This window comes from Cervus canadensis, chromosome 9 (genome assembly GCF_019320065.1).
Source record: "Cervus canadensis isolate Bull #8, Minnesota chromosome 9, ASM1932006v1, whole genome shotgun sequence".
Classification (NCBI taxonomy): Eukaryota; Metazoa; Chordata; class Mammalia; order Artiodactyla; family Cervidae; genus Cervus; species Cervus canadensis.
Window position 1 is genome coordinate 79,781,501 of NC_057394.1, and position 24,053 is coordinate 79,805,553.

The 24,053-nt window shown below is 53.4% G+C and overlaps 1 protein-coding gene across 2 annotated transcripts; it reads left to right on the forward strand.

Moving 5' to 3' along the window:
• The first annotated feature begins 7,009 nt into the window (after nucleotides 1-7,009).
• On the forward strand, nucleotides 7,010-14,981 carry CDX2 (caudal type homeobox 2). 2 transcript variants are annotated; one of them, XM_043478273.1, is made up of 3 exons: nucleotides 7,010-7,936; nucleotides 11,466-11,607; nucleotides 12,557-14,981. In XM_043478273.1, the coding sequence occupies exons 1-3, from the start codon at nucleotides 7,396-7,398 to the stop codon at nucleotides 12,684-12,686; spliced, it is 813 nt and encodes a 270-aa protein (XP_043334208.1). In that variant the 5' UTR covers nucleotides 7,010-7,395; the 3' UTR covers nucleotides 12,687-14,981. The 2 variants fall into 2 exon arrangements, with proteins under 2 accessions (XP_043334208.1, XP_043334207.1); XM_043478272.1 differs by having other exon boundaries at nucleotides 7,024-7,936; nucleotides 11,466-11,611.
• Nucleotides 14,982-24,053: the final 9,072 nt, after the last annotated feature.

Consider the following 24,053-nt stretch of genomic DNA (forward strand, 5'->3'; position numbering starts at 1 on the left):
CCATCCTCCTCACCTCAGAGGGAGTAAGACATGAAGGCAGAACTGGCCCTTCTGAAGACACGAACCTCCATTAGTGACCAGCCGGGGTCTGCAGGGCAACAGGAGCAATAAAACCTTTCCATAAAAAGCACTGCAGCAGCACCCTTGGTTGGGGGCCGAATTCCACGGAGAGAAGCCACTGTGGTAGCACGGGAGTTTTAATCCAGGAACCCCGCTCCCCTTTGCCGACTCACAGGTGTTGCCTGCTAGTGGAGAGGGTGAAGGCCCAAGGCCGGAGGCTGGAGGCTGGGGATGGCGTGAGTGGGGAAGCCAGGAGGTGAGCTGAGGCCCCACCGTGGCTGCAGACCAAGGTCTCCCCTGCCATGGGTGGGCAGTGGGGCCAGGGGAGTCCCCAGAGCCTTCTCTGGATGTGGGAGCATCAGAAGTCTATCACAAAGGACCTGGGTGCAAAGGTGGGGCCCCCGGGCCTGGGGCTAGACGCCTGCCTCCCTCTAGCCGGGGTAACCTGGGGGCTTTCCTGACACAAGCGAGAAACCTGCTGTTTGGCAAAGAAGGATTTCTGGCCCCGACACAAGGACCAAGGGCTGGGCCTGAGACTGAGACTAATAAACTGTACTGAAGGCATCCTGCCCAACCCTAGGGTGAGCCCACCTCTTGGATAGAGGGACCCGCACATAAATATGCTCAGGCTAAGACAAGCGGGAATCCCCAGGGCCAGATCCGAAGCCCTATTTTTAGAGGTGAGGAGCTGCATTTTGCACGGCTCAGGCACCATCTGGTGTCTACTATTACACAGTGAACATTTCGAGGACTCAAAGCTTGTCCGCAAAATTGTTTGTTTCTTCAGGAGGGGATGCAGGGTGGGAGAAGGCGCTGGACCCTCCCCTTCAAAGGAGCTGGGGGAGAAAGGGGAGAGCCTCTACCTAAGCCCTGAGTGCTGGCAGCGGACCCAGGGGGTGGGGGTGGGGGCGCGGGGAAGACCCTGGACGCCCCACACCCACCTCCCGTCCTCCTGCCGGCGGCTCTCCTGAGGCTGCCAAGGTCTGGCAGGGCAGTTTTCTTCTGCCACATCTTGGCTCAGACAGTGATGTCCTGGGCTTGGGCATGTTTTCTGGTTTCTGTGCTCCGGTGCGCAGGACACGGGAAATGAACCAACCGGACAGCAGAGACCGTGGACTCGGACTCGGGCCTCAGCAGAGGCACCAGCCAGGACCGCTGGGTGGCCCGGAGATGTCGGGGGAGGGGGTCCAGAAGTGGTGGTACAGTTTCCCGGGTGAACCGTTAACATCCGTACTTACTAATTCATTAAAAAAAAAAAAAAAAAAAGCACAATGGCAACTCTAAGAAAAGTCGGAGAGCAAAGAGCTGATTTCAGTTTCAGTAACTGTTCAACTCCTCCACACACACTGCCTTCCGAGATAGGGGTGCTGCTTCGCCCACTGTCACTCCCCCTTGAAATGTTCAAGACCAGCTGGCAAGCAGAGGCCCCAGGAGAATGCTCCTGCTGGGAAATGAGGAGCCCAGGTCCCACTCACCTATGTGATGGGAAACTGGATGGGAGGTCTCTTTCCGCCACCCATACAGGTACGACCCTTTGGGGTCATGTGTCCAAAAAGGTGCAGGGACACTGCTGGGGAAATAGAGGACGAGGAGAAAGACAAGCCAATTTCTTTGCATTCCCTTTACTCATTTTGAATTTGACACATTTCTAGGGGTCAGCCACAGGATGTGGGTTCCCGTTCAAAAAATAAAGATGAGCTGTTTTGCAGAAAGTAATTTACTGTGGGATAGATGGATGCTTTTCCTGGCAATTGAAGAAACATCTGGATGGAGTTCAATAAACTAATACACCACAATTGGCAGGTGCCCCTGAAAGGGAGAAATATAATAAATAGGACTTGGAAAGCAGAATTGTCACAACAGCTCAACCTGATTGTTTTGAAACTATTTGGTGCATGGGGTGGGGGTGGGAAGTTTGGCTTCCTCCCCCCACCCCGTGACGCCAGTCGGTTTGGGGTTGGGGAGGCGGTTTCCAGGGTGGCACCTGAAGCCTTAGTAATTATTAACATTTGCACAGAGTGCTCCTGGTTACAAAGAATGCACCTGTATATAGCTCATTTAATGTTAGTGACCAGAACAGCTAGCTGTGTGACCTTGGGAACGTCACCCAATCTCTCTGGGCCTCAGAGTGTTCCTTTGTAAAATGCAAAGGCTACAGACACGAAGTCCTTTGTCCCTCCCACCCCTCCACCAGAGTTCCCTGGTGGCTCAGACGGTAAAGTGTCTGCCTACAATGCGGGAGACCTGGGTTCAATCCCTGGGTTGGGAAGATCTCCTGGAGAAGGAAATGGCAGCCAGTATTCTTGCCTGGAAAATTCCATGGACAGAGGAGTCTAGTAGGGATCCATGGAGTCGCAAAGAGTTGGACACGACTGAGCAACTTCACTTTCGACTTTCCTCCGAGAGTAGCTTCCAATGGGCCCACTGACCGAAGGAGAGCTGCACCTTTACCTGCCCCTTCCCTCCGCCACATAGAGCCTGCTGTGTAGGGCTTCCCGGGAACATATTTTCATATGACAAACAAAGGTCATCACTTTAGGCACGAGACATTGGTGAGGGAACAAGCGGTAACTCCACGCCAAAGCCATGTGATAGCATTTAGGTGTTGCTGGCCTGGGGGCCGGGTCTTCCCCACAGTGAGCGCTCCCTCTCAGGCTTTTAATTCTTGCTCTGTGCTCACGCATCACACAGAATTAAGCAAGTCGTACGGCATCCACAGACTGATTCTAGCAGGGTGGGTGGGCAGGGCGGGGGGAAGAAATGGGGGCAACCACCGTTTATTCCCATAATTTGCAGCCAGTGGGCAAAACCAGATTGCTGCACCCAAATATCAGCCCTTCGTCTGAGGCTTTTTCTTTTCCTAGCTCTCCTTGAGCAGAAGGGAAAAAAAAAAATTATTTCTTGCTCCTGGATGAAAAAGCTCACTGTTTTCTCCACTCTCCTGCACCCTGAGTGTTAAACGTCTAGCCCACCGATGACCTCCCACAATTTCAGGAACTCTCCCTCAGGTGGGCAAGACCAGAGACTCAGTTTGCTTGGGGGGAACATTCTTGACTCCCTTGGGTGGGGACGTGCCTGTGAATGGAGCCGGGCAGCTGTGGGCAGCTGCGGCCCCTCCCTGCCGTTCAGGATGAACACGTTGTACTCCTTTGTGACCTGATGGAACTGAGCGAGCAGCGGACTCTAGGGAGACCCTACAGAGAGGACACTGATTGATCTCCCTCCCAGAGATGTTAGCCGAGTGGCAGGGCAGGGTTTCTTGGGCGGGGGTGGGGGCTCAAACCACCACTTATAGAGGTTTCCTTTGTGTGAGGGGATTGCTGACTTCATGCCGCCGTTGTTGGCCCCAAAACTCTCCAGCTCCAAACTACACAGCAGCCAAGTGGTTTTCCCACAGCAGTGTAGACTGCCAAGCTGAATGGTTTTATCAGACAACACTTTCTTCCTTGTTGCTCTTCCTTATTTCTCCTGGGAATTCAGGTCAGTGCAGGGTGAATGAAGGCTTCCTGTGCAGGGCAAGAGAGGGAGTTTGCAAGGGCAGTGCTCTTTGGATCATTTCCTTGATCTGAAAGGGTTTCAGAAAGTAGGTTTGCTTGCTAAGGTGGAACAGACAGCCTGCCCTACCTAGATGTCAAGGGTCACAGATGCCCCAGTTCCAGGAGTCACAAATTCGGGGAAAAGCAGGGTCCCCCCCCCAGGCTGGAGCAAACACTGGGGACCTTTGAGCAGAGAGGCAGCCCTGTCAATGATCTGTGGATTCAAGGAGTGTCTCATCTCCCTGGAAGAGCTGCCCGCCCCTTCCGGTGCCTCCTGCTCCCCACACGGCTCTGTGCCCCAGCTCTTGCCAGCAGCCGGGATCCTGGAAGCCCAGACCCTCTCCGAGGAATGTGGAGTGGCCCCGACACTGTCAGTAACAATGAGACGTCCCTTTGATAACCTGAGTGGAGCCTGCCCCCGGAGTCTTACAGACCCTTTTATTTACCTGGGTCTCTTTCTTCCCACCCTGTCCTGCCCTAAGCAGCCTAGTCAAGCTCTGTGGGGTCACAGCCTCAGGCCCAGCCCCACCCCAGCCCCAAACTTCCCTATGACTTGGAGACCCAGGTACTGGTAGGCTGAGCCAGAGTCTTGAAGAGTGAAGGCTTGGGACGACTATTGAGGGTGGTTCTCAGCTCAAGCCAGGAGGCTCTAAGAAAGCCACCAGGTACCTTGGTCTCTGCTGGAGGCCTGTCCCACGTGGCACCTGCACTCCCCCAGGGCCACACACCTGCACCCTGAGGCCGGAGGAGCTGCCTCCCCTCCCCCACCCAGAGCAGGTTTCCTGGGGTCAGGAACCCGACAAAGGGCTCTCAGAGGCTAAGCCATGGTGATGAAAAGACACCAGGCTCTTTTCCCATCAGCCACCTTGCACCCCTCTCTGATTGCTCCCTACAGCCTGCCCCTGCAGGAACCCAGATGGGCCCCCTCTTGGCTGAGGGAGCAACCCAGACATGAGGAGATATTTCCACTCCAAGGAGCTTGTCCAAGGACATCATTATTGCCTCCTTTCCCCTCACCCCCAGCCCAGGGCCCAGAACCAAGCAGGGGCCATGCTACTGCCATGAGTGCCCATTTCTTCATGAAGGACACCAGCCAGTGTCCTCTCTCCTGCCATCACACCACACACCCCAAGTGAGCATGGGTCTCTCTGAGATCTGGCGTGACCCCTGGGGCCAGATCAACCCAGGCCGCTCCCAAAGCATTTGGGCAGGCAGGCCAGGGCCCTTTCTCCAGGGCAGAGCGGAGACACAGCTGGAAAACTGGGACAATTAGCCAGCGGCCGGCGGCCATAAAAACGCAGGAAGCGGCCACCGCAGGGCGGAGGGGGCTGGCTGTCCCCAATAAAGTGATTGTCCCAAAGAATGCCCACATTCCGAAGACTCGGGCGCAAGCCTGGGCCTCGGCTTCCAGAGCTGGAGGCTTGGGAGGGGGCTGCCGGCGGTGGGGGGGGGGGGTTGGAGGCGGAAAGAGGGATTGTGTCTCCCAGGAAGAGGAGGAAGATGTTTGCTAGATCAAACGTCTGCAATGCTCCCGCCACTTAACCTCCCACATCCCAGCCCCATCCAGGTCCACAGACTACCCCGCCACCCCATGACCCCCCCCCTCCCAACTCAGTGACTTGGATTCTGTAACAGGCTTTGTAATTTGTTTCCTATTTTATTTCTCAAGAGGTCCAATGACCCTCAGTTATCTGGGCCAGACCTGGGGAGATCCACAAGGAAGATCTGCTACAGCCTTCACCAGTTGATTGCCCAGTTTGTTACCACCCACTCCCCACCATTTTAACCTCTTTCCTTAGGAAACACAGAGGACAAGAGGGAACAGCAAGGAGGAGATCCGAAGCCCTGATCTGGCAGAGGCCTGGCCTCTCCGAACTCCGCGGCTGGCCGGCTGTCCTCTGTAAAGTGGAGAAGATGACAAGACCTGCTCTATTCCCGATCTGGGGAGATGTGAAGATCTAGGAGATAAAGGACACTGGAAGGAGCTACAGAGATCACACGAGGACGTGACAAACACCAGAGACCGCTCTGCGGCGAGAACCGACAGGGGTGGATCTGCAGAAGAGCCACTGCGCCCCGCTGGTTCCCAGAGTGCTCAAAGCCACCCAGCCCGCCTGCCCAGCCCGCTGCCCGGGTGCTGTGATCCTCAGATCCCAGTCTGGCAGCGCCGTCTGGGCTCGGAGCGGAGGTAGACAGCAGCCGCAGGCCCCACTCCCCGCGGTTGCTGAACCGAGATGGGCGCCTGCCCGAGCCAATCTGGTTGTCCTGAGCTCCTGTCCTCCGACCCGTCCTGGCGGGTCCCGAGTCAGGCAACGCAGTACAGGTCCCCACGGCTGCCACTTTCAGCCCGGGACACAGTGCTTCCCGGGCCCTTCAGAAGCAGTCATCAGTGATGGCTCGGGGGTCTCTTTCCATCCCCTAGAGATGAAAAACTATTTTCTCCGGAGAAATGTTTTACTTTGCAAATGAGAATGGTTTTAAGCCATTGGTATGTTGTATGACATATACATACCTGGGTAGACATTAGCAGAAACCCTAGAGTCCCTTTTCCTTGATTCTAAACCACGTATTTAAGTATATAAACATATAAGTGTAACTTGCTTAGTTTTCACAGGCAACCCACACACCAGGACCCAGCTCAAGAAACACCAGGGGAAAAAAAAAGAAACACCAGAACTCTAACAAACCCTCCTGCTCCCCTCCGCTACCACCCTCCCACCAGCCTGACTACTACCCCTCTCTTCTTGGTTTGCAGTTAAGATTTCTGAGTTTGTACTGTAAATGCTTTTTCAAAAAAAATTAATTTGAGTTTTAAAAAATTAATTGAGCTTTAATTTGAGTCCCAAATATGAGATGAACTCAGAGATGCGACCTGCAACTAGGGTCTTAATTTATCTCGTGTGGAGGGCCAGCTGTTTCCCTAGGGAAGAAAATAAATGATCAGCGGTGACAGTTGTTTGAGGGGCGCAGTCGGCCTGGCCAGGGGCGCAGAGAGGATAAGAACAGGCCTGTTTCTCCCGGCTCCACCCGTCACCTCCCGGGCTGGCCAGAAACTCTGTCATCAAAGCAATGGCTTCCCTTTTTCTCTTTGGGATGGAAGGAGCTTCTTCTAGACACCCCCTCCTTTCCCTGCAAATGCAAAAACATGACTCCTCAGTTCCTAAACCCCGATTCCCACCAAGATAGCTCTCCCCACCCCTCCACCCACTTTTGCAAGTCTCTAGATTTCATTCTTTGAACCTGTGATTGGAGGTTAAAGTGCACCAAGGTTGGAAGGAGGAAGCTCTTAACAATAAAGGTTTGAATATTTAGCTGTGATGGGTCGCAGCCCTCTTGAGAGCTCCCCCCCTCCTCCCTAATCTTTTAAAATGCAAATCGTGTTTCTAGGGGTTGTGCGCCGGGTGCGCGCTGCGCCTCGACGTCTCCAGCCATTGGTGTCTGTGTCATTACTAATAGAGTCTTGTAAACACTCGTTAATCACGTAAGGCCGCCGGCCTGGGGCTCCGCACGCCAGCCGGTGGCGGGTCTTCCCCGCCTCTGCAGCCTGGTGGAAAGGAGGTGGGAGGAAAGAAGGAAGAGAGAGCGGGAGGGAGGGAGGGAGGGAGGAGGCAGGCCCGAGGCAGGGACCGCCTCAGAGGCAGAAGCGCCGCGAGGAGCCGGCGGAGCACCGCGGGCCGGGGCGCAGCCACCCGCAGTTCCAGCGCCCCCTCATCCCCTGCGCCAGCGCGGCGCCCCCCGGCAGCCTCCAGCGTCCGTCCCCGGGCAGCATGGTGAGGTTCGCCGTCGGGCCCTCGCCACCATGTACGTGAGCTACCTCCTGGACAAGGACGTGAGCATGTATCCCAGCTCCGTGCGCCACTCCGGCAGCCTCAACCTGGCCCCGCAGAACTTCGTCAGCCCCCCGCAGTACCCGGACTACGGCGGCTACCATGTGGCGGCCGCGGCCGCCGCCGCCGCCAACCTGGACAGCGCGCAGTCCCCCGGGCCGTCCTGGCCGGCCGCCTACGGCGCCCCGCTCCGAGAGGACTGGAACGGCTACGCGCCGGGGGGCGCGGCGGCCACCGCCAACGCCGTAGCTCACGGCCTCAACGGGGGCTCCCCGGCCGCCGCCATGGGCTACAGCGGGCCCGCCGATTACCATCCGCACCACCACCCGCACCACCACCCGCACCACCCGGCCGCCGCGCCCTCCTGCGCCTCCGGCTTGCTGCAGACGCTCAACCCCGGCCCCCCCGGGCCGGTCGCCACCGCCGCCGCCGAGCAGCTGTCGCCGGGCGGCCAGCGGCGGAACCTGTGCGAGTGGATGCGGAAGCCCGCGCAGCCGGTGCTGGGCAGCCAAGGTGAGCCGGCGGGCGCCGGGGGAAGGCGCGGTCCCCGCGCGTCCAGGGACTCCGCGCAAGGGGGACGGGGCGGGGCGACCGCGTCTGGGGGCTCTGGACCCTCCCCCCCGGGTGTTGCTGCTCTGGCCCCTGCGTGGGGGCTGGCGGGGTCGGGACTGGAGGTCCTGGTCTCACGAACCGCGTTCAGTGTAAGGCAAAGGGGAGGCTCCCTCCTTCCCACCGCCCTTCCTTCGTAAGGTCGAGTCCTCGGACCCTCGGGAGACTCCCGGGAACGTGGCGCAGCGCGGCTGCAGCGCAGTGATCGCGTCCTCCCGGCTTGCTGCCCCCCGCCCTCGCTCGGTGCGCGGCTCCCCTGCAGCTCCCCAGGGCCGGGCTCTAGGGGCACGCCGTCCTTCCCCGTCCGGGCCACTCGGGAAGAACAGGGGACGGGGGAGGCCAGGAGGGCGGCGCGGTCGCGCGAGGGACCAGGTTTAGCCACTGAGGCCAAAGGTAGGGATCGGAGCTACCGAGCTGGGGAAACCGGGCGAAGCTGCCGAAGCTGAAAGAAGGTGTTGGTCCCGGGATCTAAGTGGGGAAGAGGTGCGACGCGGGGGTGGGGGGAGCACCCGGGTCTTCAGACCTTTGATCTGCGCAGGGGTCATTTCAATCAAAAGCCAGAGGGCTGGGACTGGACGCCCCAGGAGTCCCCTCGTGTCTGCAGAGGGAGAAGGGGAGGAAGGGGTAGTGCGCGCTCAGCCGCTGTTCCAGACGGAGGTCGTTTCTCCGGAACCTTCCTTCCCAGGGTCTGGTGTGTGTGCGCGCGCGCGTGTTAGTTGTGTGTGGGTGTGTGTGCGCGCGCGCGCGTGTTAGTTGTGTGTGTGTGGGTGTGTGTGCGCGCACACTCGTTTAGCGAGCTTGCCCCAGAGATGTCTCTGCAGAGATCCCGGGTTGGCGGGACTGAGCAGGCTCGTGGGTTCCGGGTCTGCCCCGTCTAGCGTCTGAGTGTGTCCAGTGGGGAAGGAGCTCCAGTAGGTGTGGTGGGAGAGTCCTGCTGGCTCCGCTTTCCCTCCGTGAAGTCTTTCTCAGCCCTCTGCACTTCCGCTTTTTCCTCTTCCCTCCTTTCAGGCCCAACCCGGCCGGCATGCAGGTTATGGCCACTTTGCACGGGTTTTATAGCCGATTACAGCCGCATAAATCAGAGCAGCCGTTGGGGGCTGTCTCCGGGGATCGGTTTTTTGCGTCACTGCGCACAAGCCGGGACCCACCACGGGGGGAACTGCGGCGGTCCGGGGAGGAGGCCTCGGGGCCGACCTGGAGGGTCGGCTGGGTCCCTTCCCCCGAGAGGAGGCGCGCTCTCCTGGACAGAGAGCGCGCCCACGGAAGGCCCTTGGCTATCCTGAGCCTGCCTGGGGCGCCGGCCCGCGGGGCCGGGGCGGTCTAAGGTAGACCCTTGGTGCGTCCCCGGAGAATGCGCGCAGAGCTGGCCCGGGCGGGGGGAGAGGGAGGCGTGCCACAGGAGCCCGGGCCGCGGGGTCAGCGGAGGAGAGGGCCGCTGTGAAGTCCCGCGTCAAGGTGGCAAGGCCGCAGTCGGCGCCGGGCCCCCTTGTGATGTTAATGTGGGGCGGCCCGCCGGCCGGAGCCCGACTCCTCTGCGGAGCCTCATCCGTCAAGGGGTGAGTGGGGGGGTGGAGGGCGGGTGGGACCCGACCCAGTCCGCTTTGATATACACCTTCCCAGCCCTGCCATTGTCTCTTTTAGGGCCCGGAAAGAGGGTGGTGACTTTCGCAGTCAATAATGAATTCTGACAAGTCCCTCTCATCTCTCCCCTACTCCATCCCCCTCCCTGGTTCCCAGGGGGTGCGGGGCATCTCCAAGGTCCTCGGGGCGCGGGCTGCAGAGCACTCTGGGGGCCTGGTCGCGCTGCCCCGGCCTCTCCGGATACTGAAAGGACAGCCCCCAGCCAGAGCCTCTCCCGAGGGCCCCAAGGCGAGTCCCGCTCCTGGAGAGTCCGGCTCGGAGAACTCCCCTGCGCCCGGCTCTCCGGTCCGGGGAGGTGTCCTCTGTGGCTCCCACCTGGCCCCCGTACACCACCTGCGTGGTGATCTAGTCTGACCCTCAGTTTGCCCCTCTGTACGAAGGGGCCACCACCGCGGGCGGGCTGGGGGCGGTAGAGCAGGTTCCCAGGACTTGGCAGTTGCCTTTCCTTTCCCGGTGGGCGCAGGGTCGGGGCCGCCGCGCGCATTCAAATGCGCCCGCCACCGTGTTGATGTTAATGCGCCTGGCGGGGAGGGGGGATGAAGGCCGGCCCGCCATTTGCTCAGTAGTGGTAATTCAAACAGAACGCGGTTGTTATTAAGGCATTGAAAGGGCTTTTCTTTGATAAGATCGCCTTGTCCTGCATTGTTTGAGGCTGTGTTCTCCTTTCAGCGGCTCCGGGGAGCTCCCTCTGATCCGGCCTGTATCTTCCCAGGGCGCTTTTGTTGTGGTTTGCAAAGGGTTTTACCTGAACAAAGTCGGCCTGCGGGGCATTAAACACCTCCGAGCAACTCCCCAGACCCTTTAGATCTTCCTGCAGCCCCGGGGCACCGGGCGATTGAACCTGTTCTTTTGGGGGAGAAGACCCCGACCTGGGACCGAGCGAGAACAGCTCCTGAGTTGGGGGGTTCTGCCGAGGGTCGACCCGGGACAGACCCGGTGGAGACGCGGGGCTCCAGCCTGCTCCGACTGCAGTCGCACTATTTGTCAAGGCCCTTCAGTAAAACAATCAATGCAAGGTTTAATATGTTGACTCAATCCAATGAGCAGTAGATCACTGGTCAGGATAGCTCTGGCAGGGTTTGCAGCAGAAATAAATGGAGGATTAAAAAGAAAAGTGTGCCAACCCAGGTTCGCCCAGGTATAGAGCCTCCCCAGCGAGAAGAATTATCGGCCTGCCAGACCCCTGCTCAGAATTCCACCGGATAAGGCTGGTGAGCCGGGGGCGTGTGCGGTTTCTAGTGACCTGAGGGGACAGCTGTCAGCTACTGCACCCCCTTTCCACTTCTGATAAAACACAGAAAGGGAATCCGCCCCCCACCCACATACCCACAATCCCAGCTGTTTTTACTGTGAGCTGTGTTTTTTTTTTTTTTTTTTTAAAAACCTCTGATGGGCCTGAAAATCTGAATATTCCCAGGACAGTTTTCCTTTTGGGCCTCATCAGCTCAGGTGTTGTATTTGCTTTACAAAACCCCTGATGGAGTTCTGCTATCACCTGTATGAATTTTTCAGTTCAGTCGCTCAGTCGTGTCGACTCTTCACTACCTGTATGAATTTTTAGTTTCTCTTTAATTTTCAAAAACCACTTAATTCCAAAACTAGGTTAGTTGTCCTGAATAGCTCCCCCCCCCGGGGGGGGGGATCTTGTCAGACTCAGCAGGAACCAGCCAAACCTCGGCCCCCCAGGGCGATGGAGGAAGAGAAATGGTTCCTGGGTTAGGGAGGTTTGTCATTACCCATGACTGATGGGCTGCCCTGCAGTTCTCGGGGCTAACTTTGCCTTCCTCTACAGTGAAAACCAGGACGAAAGACAAATATCGGGTCGTGTACACGGACCACCAGCGTCTGGAGCTGGAGAAGGAGTTTCACTACAGTCGCTACATCACCATCCGGAGGAAAGCCGAACTGGCCGCCACGCTGGGGCTCTCGGAGAGGCAGGTAGGAACCCTCCAGGGCCCCATCACTGCCTGGGAGGATCCAGTGGGGAGGGTTAGAAGCCAGGCCCGGGGATCCACCTCATTCTGTGGGCAGATTAAATTAAAGCAAGAGGATCAAAAAATAATTAATAAATAAAAATTTTTTTAAAAAGCAAGAGGATCGAGAGACTTTTCCTTCTAGATGCTTTTTAAAAAGGCTTCTTCCACGTCTAGTTGTCTTTTAAAAAAATATATATATATATTGTTGATTTTTTTTTTCTTTCCTATTTTGGGGGACCTAGGAGGTAAAACACACACACACACACACACAAATGAGTGTAGTTTAATGCAGAATTCGATTTGGGTCAATAAAGACTTACTCTCTTTGTACCCAGCTGTGTATTGGGGGAACAATTAATGTAGGATACCAGCCTCTGCCCAGAGAAATTATGGAGGGGTGAGGCTTAGCTCCTGAATGCTCTAGATTGTCAAATTCACAGCCAGGAAACCCCTGGTTAAAACTCATTCTCAGCCCCAAGGCAAGGACTATTACATTTCCGTTTAGCTTTGAGAGGCCAAAGGTTGTCATTTTGAAGTACATCCAGCCCTAGCCTTCTTGCTTGGTGTAGAAAGGGCCTGGCAGTTTCTGTCTTCCTTGGTTCTGAGACTCTGAACTTTTCCAGTGAAGTTGTAGGTAAAGGTTGCTCTGGAAAGAAACCTGAAGAACAAAGAAGGAGAGAGGCCCTTCCCTCTTGAGGCTGAATTGGGCTTGGGGGAAGCTCCAGCACTGGGCTGTTATATGGGCTGTCCTGTGAAAAGCTGGGTGAAGGGCTGGTGTCCTGCGGGTGCAGAGGAGACCTCTTTGGCTGGAGAAGGAGGCATTGGATCTAGTGTCAAATACTGTCCCTTTATGCTTTCACTATCTTCTTCACCGCCTTCTGTTTTTCTCCACCTTTTTCATTTCCAGGTTAAAATTTGGTTTCAGAACCGCAGAGCAAAGGAAAGGAAAATCAACAAGAAGAAGTTGCAACAGCAGCAGCAACAGCCGCCCCCTCCTTCTGGGCCACAGCCTCCCCAGCCACAGCCAGGGCCACTGAGAAGCGTCCCGGAGCCCCTGAGTCCCGTGTCTTCCCTGCAAGGCTCGGTGCCTGGGGTTCTGGGGCCAGCTGGGGGCGTGTTAAACCCCACTGTCACCCAGTGACCCGCAGCGGCCTGCAGTAGCAATTTCAGGCTGAGCCATGAGGAGCATGGACTCTGCTAGAACCCTCAGGAAAGACCCCCCTCCCTTCTCACCCACAAATGTTCACCAGCTGACCTAGCCCTCAGAGCAGAAACAGACGGGGGCCTGGGGGAAAGATGAGTGTGGTTGGGGTCCTCAAGGATGACATTCTCCTAGATTTTGACTTTTTCCGTTCTGACACTTTCTGCCAAGTGAGGAGATGGGAAAAGACACCGGGGCTTCCTTTAGTACCGGCGGACATGCTGCCTGGACTGACGGAACAGACCAGCCTTTCAGCCCCCTGCTCCTCCGCTCTTGGCCTCCCAGATCTGCAGGATACATCTCTGGTTGGAGCTGAGGCAGGAAAGGGGCTCAGGGGACTGCCAGGGATGGAACCAAGATGGTTAGGTCTACTGACGGCCCTCCAAGGTCCCGCTGGCCCCTCTCACCTCTAGGGCAGGCAAGATTTAAGCTGCAGAAGCCAGTGGCAGCTAAGATGGAGACCTGGGCCCACTGAAGCATGCAGAACCCCCAGGTCTTTGTCTTTCTTCTCTTCCCAGTGCAGGAAAGACTTGGCTGGTGTATGCACGGGGTCTATGGTAGTGTGAGAGGGTGGCTGTTGGACTCCAGGCCTGACAAGTGGGGGGTGGGGGGGGCGGGGACAGGGCCTTGTTTAGAATGCCTGTCACCAGAGCCTCTCTGGGCTGAATGTATGTCAGTGCTATAAATGCCAGAGCCAACCTGGACTTCCTGTGATTTTCACAATCTTGGGGCTGATGAAAAAGGGGGAGTTTCTGTTGTTGTTGCTGCTGTTTGGGTTGTTGGTCTGTGTAACATCCAAGCCAGCATTTTAAAAGCTTTCTGGATCCATGGGGAGAGAAGTGATATGGTGAAGGGAAATGGGGGTGGGTGGGGGTGGGGGTGGTATTTGAACACAGTTGAATTTTTTTTTCTAAAAAGAAAAGAGATAAAGGAGCTTTCCAGATTTCAGATTCTGTTTTTTATCACCTATCAGGTTTTGTCTGAAATTATTATTTTTGTTTTTTTTTTTTTAAGAAATGAAATATCCTCTCTCCTTGCAAGCTAGAATTAGGAAAATCAGGGTGGGGGTGGGGGGTGGAGAAGGTTATCTGGACATCCTCATTTTACCCCAGAGCACCAGAAGCCCGAGGGAGCGGTTTCTGAGACCTGCCCTGCCCCCAAGCCGCAGCCCAGCCTTGCCTTCTGGAATGCGTGGTTCTCCTGGGGGTGCCTGTGGGCAGGACGCACAGCTGAACGCCCAGCTGCTTCTCAGCTAGGGGAATGGTGGGCAGTGGGCGCGAGAGAGCCCCTCACAGCGTCCAGTCAAGTCCACACGGAAGCCGTCACCCTCAGTCCCTTCATTGGTGAGTCTCTTCTCCCCAGGATGCCCAGCATTCAAGTGAAAACACTCGATTCTATTCCCAAGGCAAAGTTTCCACTAACGTGCGTACTAAGTTGCCCCCATGGACTATAGCCCGCCAGGCAAGAAGACTGGAGTGGGGTGCCATGCCCTCTTCCAGGGGAATCTTCCTGGCCCAGGGACTGAACCCGCGTCTCCTGCATCCGCAGGCGGGTTCTTTACCACTAGCGCCACCTGGGAAGCCCAGGTTCCCACGACCGTGTTCTGTAAATGGCCTGTCTTGCCCCGTGCTGTTTCATTTTCCCCACCCTCCCTCCCCGGTCTCTCCCTTCTCCCAGATAAAAACTGGGAGAACCCAGCAAAGGGAGACCCTCGTGGAGATCGGCTGGGCACGGGGTTGCTGCCCTTGAGGTTGCTGGTCCTACAAGCCGCGGAGCCGGGCGCGCTCGGCAGCGGCGGGGCCCGGGAAGAGGGGCTGTGCCCTCCACGCGGCCTCTCAGGGCCCTGATCGGCGCCTCCACCGAGGGAGGAGGTGCCCCGAGGGCTGGGCTGGACGGGCCGAGCTGCGAGGCAGGAATGCCCCCTGCAGTATCGCCCCGATTCCGCGGCGCTTCCGGAAGGAGCCTTCCCCTCGGCGCCTGGGACCGGGGCGGGGGGAGCGGTGGGGGTGGACGGGGGCCGCGTGCCGGGCCCGGGGCGGGGGCGGCGGGGCAGCCGGTGGTCTCCGGGGGCCCGGCGCGGTTGCTATGCGTTGCCGTGAAACGCCTGTCAATAAAGCCTGTTTGGACAGTGGAGCGCGAGCACAAGGGTTATTTGCTTAGTGGTTAGAGGTCCAAAAGTCGGCGTGGTCCCGCCGCGAGCGATCACACGGGCCTCCCCTTCCCGGGGAGCGGGCCCCTAGCGCCGACGCCCGTGCGTCCGGAGGGCCCGCCGGGACCCCTACTCGGGGCGGCGCGTTGCCCGCCGGTCGCCGCCTGCAAGGCCGGGAATGAGGGCCCTACGCCGAGGCACCGCCCCGAGAGCCAGCCCCCAGGGAACCCACGCGCGGATGCTGCGCGAGCGGCAGCGCGGCCTGGAGAAGCCTGGGGAGGCCGGCGTCCGGACGTCAGGGTTCATTTGTGAGCAGAGGGCCGCGCGGGTCCGAGCGGCGCGGGCGCTGTGCCGAGGATCTCAGGGCGCGAGCCTCTGGGTCCCCGCGGCGCCCTGTCCCCGCTCCGGCCGCCAGGGAGCGCGCGCGCCCTGGGAAGAGCCGAGGCCCGGCCCACGCTGCTCGCCGCCTCTGCAGGAAGGGGACGCAGTTGAGACCCAGGGGGTGCAAGCCCCAGACCTCTCTCTCCCACCCCGCGGCTCCCAGACCCGCGTGGAGAGCCTTCCCTCCGCGGCCGCGGGACCGGGGAAGCTAAGTGCACACTGGGTCAGGTGCAGAAAATTCTTGGATCTGGTGCATGTTTAAGAAAAGCAAATTTAGGGGAGGGGAGCTGTCCACTCTTCTAGAAGGGTCTTTTTGGGGGACTTCCTTGGTTATCCAGTGGTTAAAACTGCACGCCTCCACTATTAAGAGAGCGAGTTCGGTCCCTGATCGGGGAACTAAGATCCCAGGGCGCCCTACTCCCCCCAAAAGTCTTTTTGGACGTTTCTTTAAAAAAAATTTACAGAAATATAGGTGTGATATTAATATATGGGAAGAGCGAGAACTTAGGATAAACAAAGGGGAAGATGCAGCAGTATTGTGGAACTCATTAAAAAAAAAAGGTATATATGTAGGGAAAGCAGGCCAAGTATTTTTCCTGTAAACAATTCATAATTTTATCATATTCATCTCATGAAGTTAACAAGATGGGCTGCTAGTTGAAAGCCATGGAAGTTTCAATGAGTTTCCTTGGTGTCTGATAGGCAGGAGGCTGACAATGATCAAGAATACTGATCTTAAATAGAAATCTAAACACATAAACAGCAATATTCTGGCTGTTGTTATTCACAACCACCTGGGAAAAATAAGACGAGGAAAGGAGCAGATATAAGTCTCAGCTACAGAATCTTAGGAAGAAATTATAGGTTTTTAAGAGCACTATTCACACCTTGCTTTAGAATTAGTTTAAGAACCCTGGGAAGATCACAACCTCCCAGCTACCACTTCCTCATCTGTAAATGGAGATCGAATGCAATGTAAGCAGATGCAACTCATGGGGTACACTTATGATTAGATCCCAATAATGACATGAACTCCTCCTTTTTTTAGTCATGAACCGTCTTCTCTGAAGTGCTCAAAGGTCCTCACAGTGGATGTTTGAACAAGGATCATTTTTCAAATCATTGAAAAATAATTACCTTCCAGAAGTTTTCCTCCTGTATTTAGCTCTGCTTACTTTGCCAAAATAGCCCCAAGTCTGTTGTCTCCTGATTTCCACTGCCTATGTGTCTACACAAAATCTCAAGTGGCAAAGCACGAACATTCCAGATGAGAAGATGAGTTTCGGCTCTACCCAGCTTACCTGTCCTTTCGTCAACCAGGAAAGATGTTCCAGTTGTATTTAGGAGACTCAGATTAGTTGAGGATATCAATCAGAATCCTTTAACCCAGAAGAGGCACAGAGGCAGATACTCCTCCTCAGTTCAGTTCAATTCAGTCACTCAGTCGTGTCTGACTCTTTGCAACCCCATGGACTATAGCATGCCAAGCCTTCCTGTCCATCACCATCTCCTGGAGCTTGCTCAAACTCATGTCCACTGAGTCAGTGATGCCATCCAACCATCTCATCCTCTGTCGTCCCCTTCTCCTCCCGCCTTCAGTCTTTCCCAGCATCAGGGTCTTTTCCAATAAGTCAGTTCTTCCCATCAGGTGACCAAAGTATTGGAGTTTCAGCTTCAGCATCAGTCCTTCCAATGAATATTCAGGACTGATTTCCTTTAGGATGGAGTGGTTGGATCTCCTTGCAGTCCAAGGGACTCTCAAGAGTCTTTTCCAACACCACAGTTCAAAAACATCCATTCTTCTGTGCTCAGCTTTCTTTATAGTCCAACTCTACCTAGGCAGTATTAAAAGTTTTGTTATTTTGAAATAATTTCTAGTCTAATACCTCAATATCAATTCTGTACTCTGCCAGGAGCTGGGTTGCACCCACCTCCCCACCGCCCCCCCCAGCCTGCCAACTGCTTCTGGCAGGGGTTCAATTCTTCAAGCCTTCCATTAAAGTAATTTAATATGAGCATTTTCTTCTAACACCCATAATTTCCCCTTACACAAAAACCATAGCAGCAGATTTTTGCATTAAATTAGTATTGCTTTGGAGGATAAGGAAAACATTCATATCTAAATAATGTAGGTTACCTTGTATTTTAAATTAGCATTTAAATTATTTTCTTAAATTCCATTTGGACTATACAATCTTCCAACCACCATAATTCTCACATTTAAAGTTTTTTTTTTTTCTGGGGGGGGGTGGCTTTTTCCTTTTGCCTCCTCTTCTTCAAGAGTTTACTATGATTTTAGGAAAATGAGCAGGTTTTATTGCTAACTGGGATGAGCCAAGTGATGGGCCAAAACAATCACTAAATATTTTCTTTACTTATACACCAGAGGAAATACATACACTTCTTCTATCATTCACTTCTTGAAGGTTATGACATTAGATCTAGGAAAATACCCTCAAATTCCAAATAAAGAAAATAGGATCTGTCAATTCTAGAGATTATAGCCACATTTACTTTGACATTCTTCTTGGAGGTATCAGTTTAGAGAAGGTGAGAACAAATACATAGGTGACCTTTCGGGTTTGTGTCTCTGCTACTCAAACATTTATTTTAACAACAGTTTTTTTCAAATTGAAATTTGTCACTAACCTCGGTTGATACAGATAATATCAATTAAGTTCCCAGAGCTCCAAAGATAATGACTGGTATGGGTTTCCCTGGTGGCTCAGATGGTAAAGAATCTGCCTGCAATGCAGGAGACCTGGGTTTGATCCCTGGGTCAGGAAGATCCACTCGAGAAGGGAACGGCAACCCACTCCAGTATCCTTGCCTGGAGAATCCCATGTACAGAAGAGCCTGCCAGGCTACAGTCCATGGGGTTGAAAAGAGTCAAGACACCACTGAGCGAATAATGCTTTCACTTGTTCTTCTTTATTCAGTGTCCTGGTGATTCTGTGCTTGGAATCTAATCCATAAACCAGAACACCACCAGTTTGATCCATGAAGAAGAGTTCCCTGGGATTCAGTGATAATCAAACAGTCCCCCTACACACACACTCACATGTACTTAATATTCAGGTCATGTACTGGGTTTATGGGTCAAGTAATTTTACTGGTAAGAAGGAACCTAGGCATTTCATTCCCCCCGCTCCCCACCTTTTCATGATCAATACCAGAACATTTTTTTTTCCATTGCATGCCTTTTTATATCCGTGTTTTAATTTCTAGGAAAGAAATTCTTTTCTAATTGTTCATGTGTTATCTCAGAACTTTCAGGACAGTCTGCTCTCATAACACTTTGTATCTGCAGTATGGTAATAATAGGTTTTATCCAAGGGGTAGTTGATAAATTCCTCTCCAATCTCAGGAAAGCAAACAATGAAAAGCAAAGTAGGAGCTAAAGTCATTGTAGTATGCGCAAACAATGGCTTGTTGGTTGGCACCTGAATAATTTTAATTTACTGACAATTAGTAGAATCAATGACAAAGATTGAGTATTAATACCTAAACCACAGATTAGGAGCTGTAAAAATTGACCTGGGCAGGCTCTATCTTTTACTCATGAAAGACAGTATATGTTCTTTCACTCTGTGTATCTAGTGTATTAAAAACAACAACCAGGACAAAATTCAATGGCTCTAGATTCTATTTTTAGCCTTTCCTCTATTTTCTAGGCAAAACTCTGGTAGGGTGTATGTGCCCTGCCGAGGCTAACAGAAAAAAGACACAGTTAATTGAGAACAAAAGAGACCATTGTCCAATACATAGCAATATAGAAGCATACATGCAGGACAAAAAAGAAAAGACTGCTATCTGGAATCCACATGTATTAAAAATAAAAAGCATAACGTTCCTGCTCAAACCACCTTACTGAAAAGAATGCAAATTGCAGGAATCCAAATTCCTCTAGTTATTTTCATGTGTTCCTGTTATTACAATTTTCATCATAGCTATGAATTTCATATAACCGCCTTTATACTTTCAGATACCTGTGAGTGATATATTGTTAAACACAATAGATGTTGATTCAGAGTGACAGTTCTTGGTCCTGATATTCAGCCAACAACCAGCATTTATTCCTCACTTCTAGGGTTAGGGTCTTGAAACGCACCCACGTGGTTATAATGGCTGCACAGGGGGTGGACACATGGCCAGAAAAGAGAACCAGAAGGCAACACGACCAGACAATCGGGCAGTCTGAAGCTGTTTAGGGAATAAATTTTTAGAGGGACATGTATTAGCGCATCAAGCTGGGCCCTACTTTTACAAATGTCAAGCCACACAGGACTCCTCCCTTAATGGGAACTTTTAGTTTGTCCGCCCCCCGCCCCCCATCTTTATCTCAGAGAATCGACTGCCCGGATTCAAGTCTTTGCAAAATGTTTTAGACAGGAAAAAGAAAGAAAGAAAGAAAGAAAGCAAACCTTGCTCATGCCCATATAGACAAGTCGTTTGAAACAGGCTTGGGCGTAGGGGGCGTTCGGCCAGGTATGGAGGCGTCGGTGCGCGGCCCCAGCCATCAGGAAAGATGCGCTCCGGTGGCCGGGGCCTCGCCGCTCCCCTCTGCGGCCCAGGCTCATGGATCAAAGTGGCGGACCCCTGCCCAAGGCAGCCGGACCCCCAGAGGGCGTCGGGCGCAGGTGTCGCATCTCCCCGCCCCGGACGCCCCGCCGGCTCCTCGCCCGGGGGGAAAAGGCCGTCTGCTGGCGGCCGGGCGCCTCCGGAGGTGGAGGCGCAGCGAGGACCCCGCGGGGAGATTCCAGGCACGTTCCTTTTCTTCTTCGGAGCAGCTCGGTCTCCACCGCCGCCGTGGTCGTCACGGTGAAACGGACTCTGATTTTTCACGGCGCATCCGCTAGGAGTGGGGCTGTGCCGGGCCCGGGGCGGCAAGGGGCGCGCGCGGCGGCCTCCCGGTGCTTCCTGAGCGCCCCTTGCGGGAGGGACTTGACCTGGAAGGCGAGGTGGAAGGCGGGCGCGCCCGGGCCCGGCAGGCGGCGCTGCTGCCCCAGCGGAACGGCCGGGTCTCGGGGCGCCGGCGGTGCCCAGCGCCCGAACAGGCGGGGCGGGGAGCGGGGTCACGGCCGGGGCGGCCCTCGGTGCCTCTTCCGCCTCCCCGCAGAGGGGTGCGGGCCCGGGATCCACGGCCGGCGGGATGGCGCGGCACCGCGGGTGCAGACGAGCCCACCCTTCCCGCCTCTCCCGGCTGCGCGCGGGCCTCTTGCCCCTGGGGCCCCTTCCCGGCCGGGCGAAGAGGCTACGTCCCCAGGAGCCGCGGGCCCGGTGGGTGCCCGCCGTCCTCGAACCTCTTCTCGCAGACGGACGTGTCCCTGGTCTGCCCTCACGGGACTCCAGAGAGCGTCCAACTTAACGACTAGTGAGGGCCGATCCCCGACCCGGGCCCGTTTTGGGGGCTTGGGGGAGGGCGGGATCACTCTGGATCTAAATAATTTACTCGCGGCTAAATAATTTACCCAGGGTTTTCTCCTCCTGCCAACTCCCTCCCTTACACCCCTGCTCCCGACTTCCTGCCGTGTGCAGCCCCGGGGAGAGAAGGGCCAAGTCTACATAAAAGTTAATATTAATAGCGGTGGAGGCGACGGCAGGTGCTTCTCCAGACCTCCTCGTCCTCTCTCGCCCCCTCCTCTTCCAAGTCCTGCCTCCTCCTCCAAGCCGGTTTTTTAAAACTGGAGATGGGCCTTGTGCCTGGGGGACCCTTTCTGAAATAAGGGCTCTGGGGTGAGCAGCCTTTGTAAATCGTATCCTCCTTGCAGTCGCCCTGGGCTCGGAAAGTGGCAAAGGTCAGGCGTGCACCCGGCGGCAGCAGCGCCCGCGCGCCCGGTTCGGCTGCAGGGCACCGGGTCAGATAAGCGCGCAAGCGAGTCAGCAGGTTTGACGGGAAAGATACCCGGCAGGAAGGGGACGGGCTGAGCAAACTCGCAGGAGGGGTGTGTGTTGGGGGGAGGAACACGAAAGTTACAGGCGCAACAAGCCCGAACTGTGGAGAGAATTCCTAGTAATTCTAGGAATTACTAGAGAATTTCTAGCCACGGACACATTTTTCTAGCGCGGTGGCAAGGGATGCCATCAGGCTGTCCTCACCGCAAAGCCTAGTTGGGTTTAAGTTTTTACCAACGCCAGTTGAGGCTTTCCAGCTTCTTCCAAAAATTTTATTTTTTATTTATATTTATTTTTTTTTTCTTCCAACAAATTTAAACAAGGCAGAGAGGTGGGAAAAGTTAAAACTCCCTTCCCCCTCCTTTCGTTGGGCTTTCCTTGTGACTCATTTGGTAAAGAATCTGCCTGCAATGCGGGAGACCTAGGTTCGATTCCTGGGTTGGGAAGATCCCCTGGAGAAGGAAAAGGCTACCTTTCTGGCCTGGAGAATTCCATGGACTGTATAGTCCATAGGGTTGCAAAGAGTCAGACAGGACTGAGCCACTTTCACTTCTTTCAATCCCATCCCTCTGGGGTACCAATGTTAACATCCTGAGCTACATCAACCCAAGAATTTTTTGTGCTTAGGCAAACATGTATCACATCTTACAAACTTATTTCTCTTTTCTTGTTCTTCCTTTGTCTCTCCTTTAAAAAAAATTGAAGTAATACTTTTATTTGTGACTTGCTTTTATCAGTTAATAATACATCTTGGGGGCTTCCCTGGTGGCGCAGATGGTAAAGAATCTGCCTGCCAATGCAGGAGAGGATACCTGGGTGGGCAAGATCCCCTGGAAGAGGAAATGGCAACCTACTCCAGTATTCTTGCCTGGGAAATCCCAGGGACAGAGGAGCCTGGCAGGCTGCAGTCCCTGGGGTCGCATTGAGTCAGGACTGAGCACACACACACATAGTTGATTTACAATATTGTGTTAATTTCTGCCTCCCCTTCAAAACAGCAGGAACTGACTAGACAACAATAAAGATATCAAGGGCATTTCCCCAGGTCATTATAAGTAAATCCAATTGACTCTTTTAAATGGCTGCTGCATTGTAAATTTAGATGCCAAAACTTGACTCATTCCTTATTCACCAATTTCTTTGAATGTTTATTTTGTTCTAGGTGCTGGGAGACAGCATTAAGAGCACAGATAAAAAATCTTCGGTCTTGGGAAGCTTGCATTCTAGAGAGTAGAGACTGAAAACATTTTTTAAACTACTTCTCTCCTACTGACTGATATTCATGTTGCTGTCAGCATTTTCTATCATAAATGGTACAAGGGTAAGCATCTTCTTACATATATTCTTTTGTATATTTATATTTTTAAAGGCTAGATTACTCAAATTGGAAATCCTAGGTCAGAGAAAATTATCATTTTAAACTTTTTTCATTTTTTAGCTTTAATAAATATAGGCATTGCTTCCCAAAAGGGTTTAACAAATCACAGTACCTCCCAGCTGCCTATAAGTGAATTTGCCTTTCTCCATAGCCTCTTTGCACTAGAAATTATTGCTTACATTTTTAAATTCTGATGGACAGAAAATGGTAGCTAATTTTATGTTCCATAATTTACTAAGCAGGTTGAGCATATTTTCTTTTTTTTTTTTTGCATTTCTTTGTGGTCTGCTTGAATCTATTATTTTCTAGTAAACAGATGGAAAAGAAACAGTGTTTACTCATCCCAGGCCTTGTGCTTGATCCTTTAAATTATTTCATTTAATCTTTGCAAATGAAATAACAAGCTCTGGGAGATGGTGAAGGACAGGGAAGCCTGGAGTGCTGCAGTCCATGGGGTCACAAAGAGTCAGACACAACTGAGCGACTGAACAACAAAATCTTTGCAAAACCCAATATCTAGCCCTATGAGATAGATTATGATCCAGGTCTTTCTGATGTCAAGTGTGCGTGAAAATGTTAGTTGCTCAGTTGTGTCTGACTCTTTGCGACCCCACGGACTACAGCACGCCAGACTTCTCTGTCCATGGGATTTCCCAGGCAAGAATACTGGAGTGGGATGCCAGAAATAGAAGAACCCAGGGATCAAACTCAGGTCTCCAGCACTGCAAGCAGATTCTTTACTCTCTGAGCCACCAGGGAAGCCCTTCTGATGTTAAACACCGTATTATTTAGGCCACCATTGAGTCTGCTCTTTGAATGTGGCCCACTTTCTAAGTATGAAGGCAAAGGAAGAATCATAAAATGGTACATAATTATCAGAAATATTTTCAAAATTTAAAAGCAAATTAAAAATGACAAAAGTATTTGCTACAAAAATGTCAGTGGATTGTTTTCCTTGATATAAACAGAATTCAAAGCAAAATAATAAGAAAAATTCTAGACTGCTAATGAAATATCATCAAATAACTTAAAAAAGTCTAATAGTGCTGGTGAGAGAAAGATATGCAGGCACTTCCTATACTAATGATAAAACTGTAAATTGATATATCTTTGGCAATTTGGCAATATCATTTAGAAGTCTTAAAATACACTCAAGTTCAGTAATTTCATATCTAGAACTAATATAGGGAAATAACCAGAAATAGGGAGTTGGAAACAAGTGTCCAATATTAATATTTTGAGCAACTAAATTATGGTATACCTGTTCAGTAGAATATTGTATAACCATTAAAGCCACTGTTTTCAGTATTATTTAATGTTTTTCTATTTAATTTTTCAGAGTGTTTAGTGATCCGACTTCCCTGGTGGCTCAGACGGTAAAGCATGTGCCTACAACTCGG

What these genes read in the sequence shown, in the direction of transcription:
- CDX2 (XM_043478272.1), top strand. Translation starts at nt 7,396, where the DNA reads ATGTACGTGAGCTACCTCCTGGACAAGGACGTGAGCATGTATCCCAGC. An exon ending in GCCGGTGCTGGGCAGCCAAG is followed by an intron (nt 7,937 to 11,465) that starts GTGAGCCGGCGG and finishes CTTCCTCTACAG; the next exon opens with TGAAAACCAGGACGAAAGAC. An exon ending in TGGGGCTCTCGGAGAGGCAG is followed by an intron (nt 11,612 to 12,556) that starts GTAGGAACCCTC and finishes TTTCATTTCCAG; the next exon opens with GTTAAAATTTGGTTTCAGAA.